This window comes from Cydia strobilella, chromosome 26, assembly GCF_947568885.1.
Source record: "Cydia strobilella chromosome 26, ilCydStro3.1, whole genome shotgun sequence".
NCBI classification, from domain to species: Eukaryota; Metazoa; Arthropoda; class Insecta; order Lepidoptera; family Tortricidae; genus Cydia; species Cydia strobilella.
Window position 1 is genome coordinate 1,575,329 of NC_086066.1, and position 6,063 is coordinate 1,581,391.

At 35.9% G+C, this 6,063-nt stretch overlaps 1 protein-coding gene across 1 annotated transcript; it reads right to left on the bottom strand.

The window, feature by feature from the left end:
* Positions 1 to 782: 782 nt before the first annotated feature.
* On the bottom strand, positions 783 to 2,598 carry LOC134753312 (zinc finger protein 431-like). Its single transcript, XM_063689163.1, has one exon. It carries the CDS (start codon positions 2,229 to 2,231, stop codon positions 1,122 to 1,124), a length of 1,110 nt encoding a protein of 369 aa, XP_063545233.1. The 5' UTR covers positions 2,232 to 2,598; the 3' UTR covers positions 783 to 1,121.
* Between the last annotated feature and the right edge of the window lie 3,465 nt (positions 2,599 to 6,063).

Sequence of the window (6,063 nt, forward strand, 5' to 3'; positions counted from 1 at the left end):
TATTTAAACTCGAATATCTTTACAAAAATGTAACAAAAAATTTGCGGATTACACATTTATAGATTAGTTTTGTGTTGTTGATCGTGATTATTGAACAAAAATTGCAAAATATTTTTCATGCACGAAACCAATTCCCGAGGGGTCATGTTTGAGCTCTAGCCAGCCTATACAGTTCTTTTTTTTAGCATTAGAAAGAAGGTAAGCGATCTTGATGTGTCTTTTTATTAAAAATCACTTTTAAAAAATAAGTCACAGCAAATATGTTACAATTATAAACCATATACGAACATTTGCATTCTTTTGCTTTCATAAGTAATATAAATTAATTTTTTTAAAGTGTTTATAAATACAATTGTATTATTGTATTATTATTATTATTATTTTAAATTGTAATGTTAATTGTATTTTTAAATTGTAATTGTAATTGTATGAGCTAAATAGCTTGAAATAAATGAATTTTATTTTATTTTATTTTTTTATTAAATACTTAAAAAAATACATGTCAAGATTGTTTACCTTTTTTCTAATGCTAAAAAAAACGAACTATAGCTAATACAGTTATCCTAGTTCGTTACACAGCTAGGAATTGAAGTTTTGTCATCAATCAATTTAATAGTACATTGCTACTAAGGCGCCGGCCATTCTTCAGTTAGTTTCGAGAACTCCACACGCCAGCGCAATCCATGTACCGATACCGGACCTTCGTCGTGCTAGGCGTCGCTATAAAGAGTATTGTACCTTTAAAATGTAGTTAAAGATCTGGTTAACAATACGGTACTTGACTGTATTTAAAATAAATTATTCTACACCATGCATGAAATAAAGCACCAGAAGATTAATAGAGAAACGTAGACGGCAGTTATTTTTATACACAATTTCTATTTTAAATCCCGTATAAAACTATAAAGAGTAGGTAATTTGATTGTGACGTCACATGCAAGTGTTTTATATAATTTCCATAGTGGCAATATCATTTTGACAATTCGAAAAAAGAAACTGATTTGACTAGTAGTCAAATACCCTATTCTTTGTACTTGTAAGGTCACACTTCTAAAGTGTCTCATTATTATTAGTATGTTTGCTTTTATGGATTTTGCAAAAATTACCAAAACCTACACTGGTCACATTTGTAACGCTTCTCTCCAGTGTGTCCTCCTTACATGTTCTTGCAAATTATATTTTTTGGCACTAGCGTAACTACACTGACCACATTTGTAAGGCTTGTCCCCAGTGTGTTTCCTTACATGTTCTTGCAAATGAGATTTTTGCGCACTAGCGTAACTACACTGACGACATTTGTAAGGTTTTTCCCCAGTGTGTGTCATTTCATGTTTTTGCAAATGAGATTTTTGGGCACTAGCGTAACTACACTGAACACATTTGTAAGGCTTTTCCCCTGTGTGTGTCCTTACATGTTCTTGCAAATTAGATTTTTTGGCACCAGCGTAACTACACTGACCACATTTGTAAGGCTTATCCCCAGTGTGTTTCCTTACATGTTCTTGCAAATGAAATTTTTGGGCACTAGCGTAACTACACTGACCACATTTGTAAGGTTTTTCCCCAGTGTGTGTCCTTTCATGTTTTTGCAAATGAGATTTTTGGGCACTAGCGAAACTACACTGAGCACATTTGTAAGGCTTTTCCCCTGTGTGTGTCCTTACATGTTCTTGCAAACTAGATTTATAGGCGCTAGCGAAACTACACTGACCACATTTGTAAGGCTTTTCCCCTGTGTGTGTCCTTACATGGACTCGCACGTTACTTTTGTATTTGCTAGCATAGCTACACTGAGCACATTTGTAAGGCTTTTCCCCTGTGTGTGTCCTTACATGTTCTTGCAAATTAGATTTATAGGCACTAGCGAAACTACACTGACTACATTTGTAAGGCTTTTCCCCTGTGTGTGTCCTTACATGTTCTTGCAAATTAGATTTTTGGGCACTAGCGAAACAACAATGACCACATTTGTAAGGCTTTTCCCCTGTGTGTTTCCTTACATGGACTCGCACGCTGCCTTTGTAGTTGCTAGCATAGTTACACTGGCCACATTTGTAACGCTTTTCCCTTGTGTGTGTCCTTACATGTTCATCCAAATTAAATTTTTGGGCACTAGCGAAACAACACTGACCACATTTGTATAACTTTTTCTCTGTGTGTTTCCTTACATGTCTTTGCAAATTAGACTTTTTGGCACAAGCGTAACTACACTGGCCACATTTGTAAGGCATTTCTCCAGTGTGTTTCCTTACATGTTCTTGCAAACTAGATTTTTTGGCACCAGCGTAACTACACTGACCACATTTGTAAGGCTTTTTTCCTGTGTGTTTCCTTACATGGACTCGCACGTCACCTATGTATTTGCTAGCATAGCTACACTGGCCACATTTGTAAGGCTTTTCCCCGGTGTGTTTCCTTACATGGACTCGCACGGCACATTTGTGGTTGCTAGCATAGTTACACTGGCCACATCTGTATGGCTTCTCATTGGTATGTTTCCTCAAATGGCTTATTAACCGTGACTTCACAGCTGTTGTATATTCACAGTGCGTACATTGGTGAGTTTTGGTGTTGCCGCTCGGTTTCCTCTGTGAAGTTTGCCCTGCAACAAGAATGTTTTATATAAATTAATATTATAGGACATTCTTACACAGATTGACCAAGTCCCACAGTAAGCTCAAGAAGCAACTTTTGCTCAGTATATTCCCAAAACCTTCCTGGCATTGGGAATCGTATGATGTACTTGTGACATATTTGCAATTTATTAATTGTAAGCTTAGTTAAGTAGTAATTAGTGTTAAATAGTGTAATTGTAGTTGTCTGTAAAAATTTTCATGGGTGATCCTTGCCTGTTAATAAACGTTTTATTATTTTTTATTATTATTATTATTTATAATGCACTTATTTTTTAGCCAACCTGTATAATATACAAATACATAAACACTCGTAGACATACTTTATTGGTAATATAAATTGGTTACATATCAGAGTACCGAAAATTGATTTACCTAATGTCGAATGACCTATGCTCGATACACATATTTTTTAAAATACCTAATGGTCAATTAACCTAAGCTCATAACACCTACTGAACGAAATACCTAATGCAAGTTTCACCTAATATTGTTTTACCTAAGCTCTGATTACCTATAGTCGATTAACCTAAAATTGACACACCTAATGCTTGAAATACCTAAAGCCGATTCACCTAATACACGAAATACCTAATGTTGATATACCTAATGTGTAATATCATCCCATCCTCGTAGCCACTGTAATATCTATATAAAATAAAAATAAAATAAAAAAGCCCTTTATTCAATGTAAAAACTGTTACATATAAATTTGAAAAATAAAACTTAAACTTAAAATTAGTGTTTAATTACATTGAATCCCTAGTGGGTAAAGGCCTCCTCCAGTGCTGCCCATTTGTCCCTGTCCGGTGCTAATGACATCCAGTCTGTGCCGGCTGTTCCTTTTATGTCATCTTCCCAACGTGTAAGTGGGCCTCTCCATTCAGTGACTTTCGATGTCCATCTCTTGTCTGTTAGTCTTGCTGTATGGCCTGCCCACTTCCACTTAAGTTTCTTTGCATAACTCAAGGCATCTGTTGCTCTTGTTTTTTCTCTTATTTTAGAGTGTCTTATTTTGTCTATTTTTCTTATATTGAGCATGCTTCTTTCTAACGCGCGTTGGCAAGTGATGATTTTCTTTTGAGCGTTTGCTGTGAATTTCCATGTTTGGCTTCCATATGTCATGCATGGCAAGACACTTGAGTTCAGGACTTTAGTTTTAATGGCTATTGGCATGTTGCTTTTAAATATGTCTTTAAGGCTCCAGTATTTGTTCCATGTTTGTTTTATTCGCCTTTCTATTTCCAATTCATTATTAAATTTATTAAAACTAATGTTTTTCCCTAGGTAGGTATATTTTTCTACATATTCTAGTGTGTTGCCATCTATGCCTATTGGTCTTTTCCAGCTATTGGTCATTGCCTTTGTCTTGCTTAGGTTCATTTCTAATCCTACTTTGACACTCTCTAGGTGTAGAGATTCAGTCATGTGCTGTAGTTGCGTACATGTTTCTGCTATCAGCACTAGGTCATCCCGCAAATCTCAAGCGATTTAGATAAGTACCTTGCATATATATTCCTAGTTTGCTCCATTTTAACTTGCTGAAGATGGTTTCTAGGATGGCGATGAATATCTTAGGAGACAGTGGGTCGCCTTGCCTTACTCCTCTTTCTATGGGGAAGCTTTGGCCGAGTGACTCTAGCTTGATTCTTCCTGAGTTTCTTCTGTATATACTTTTGATTGCCTCTATGTATGCATCATCCACTCCTTGTTCTTTCAAGCTTTCCCATATACTTGTGTGGGTTACAGTATCGAAGGCTTTTCGGTAATCTATGAAAACGAGATACAGGGGTCTTCTCTGCTCTTGATATTTTTCTATTATTAATTCAAGTGTGTGGATGTGGTCTATTGTCGAGTATCCTTTCCTAAAACCTGCTTGCTCTACCGGTTGTTTGGCTTCTAGTACTGTACTTATTCTTGAGTTAATTAATGATGATAACAGCTTGTACAGGCTCGGTAGCAGGCTTATGGGTCGATAGTTGTTGATATCCTTTGGGTCTCCTTTTTTATAAATTAGTATAATGTTTGATTTAGACCAGTCTGAGGGAGTCTCTGAACTTTGTATTATTAAGTTGAACAGTATAGCCAACGGTGCTGCCAGGATATTGCTTGCTAATTTTAGTGCTTCATTGGTGATGCTGTCTGATCCTGGGCTCTTTTCTAGCTTTAGCTTCTTTATTGCTTCCAAAATTTCAATTTCATCTATTGGTTTAATGTTACCTGTGATAATATTTTTGCTATGGTTGGTATGTATGGACTTGGCCTCTTTGTCGCTGTACAGATTTTTATAAAATTCTGTTGCAGTATTGATGATATCTGTTCTGTTAATAAGATTTTTGCCCTGGTTTTTCAGTTCCCCTATTCAGGATTTGTAGACTCTTAGTTCTTTGTTGGCCTTCTTTGTACTGCCGGAATGTAGTAGATGTTTTAAAGTAGTTTCTTGTCTGTATTTTTTATAGTCAATACATATATATTTATTAACTAACTTATATAGTGCCAAGAGTTCGTTTTTCATGGCCCTTGTTTTGTTTTTGGTTTTTTGTAATTCCATTCTTCTGTTTAAGAGTTGCGCTGTGCGTTCTGATAATATTTTATGTTGTTTTGTTGTCATGCTGTCAAATCCTTAATAGAAATTGTAGCGCCTGACTTGGCAGTTATATTTAATAACAGTATTGATTGCGTTGAGTTTCCTGATCTAATGAAACATAGTAAAGTCACTCCTTTATTTAAATCAGGTAGCACATCCGACCCCACTAACTTTAGACCGATATCAGTGTTACCGACATTCAGTAAATTTTTTGAAAAATTAGTATTGTCTCAGTTATTGAAACATTTTAACATCAATAATTTAATGCATAACAAACAATTTGGTTTTACACGGGGTCGCTCAACAACCGACGCTGGTGTTGAGCTAATTAAACAGATCTTCGATGCCTGGGAGGAGTCGCATGATGCTTTGGGTATCTTCTGTGATTTATCTAAGGCCTTCGATTGCGTCTGTCATGAAACATTGATCAGGAAACTGCACTTTTATGGAGTAAGAGGATCGGCACTGAATTTAATTAAGTCCTACTTACACGGTAGAATACAAAGGGTCGATGTGAATGGACAACGATCACCGTGGTCATTGGTCTCTATGGGTGTACCGCAGGGATCAATATTGGGGCCGTTCCTGTTCCTTATCTACATTAATGACCTGCCATACCTTGTAAAGACCCACCATGATATAGTATTGTTTGCAGACGATACCTCACTTATTTTCAAAGTCAAACGACAGCAGCAAGCTTACAGTGATGTAAATGATGCTATTTCAGAAGTAGTAAATTGGTTCAATGTTAATAACTTATTGTTAAATGAGAAAAAGACTAAATGTATTAAGTTTGTCACTAGTAGTAACGTAAGGCATGTGCAAACAAGTGTCATTGTGAAG

What these genes read in the sequence shown, in the direction of transcription:
- LOC134753312 (XM_063689163.1), bottom strand. Translation starts at nt 2,231, where the DNA reads ATGCCTTACAAATGTGGCCAGTGTAGTTACGCTTGTGCCAAAAAGTCT.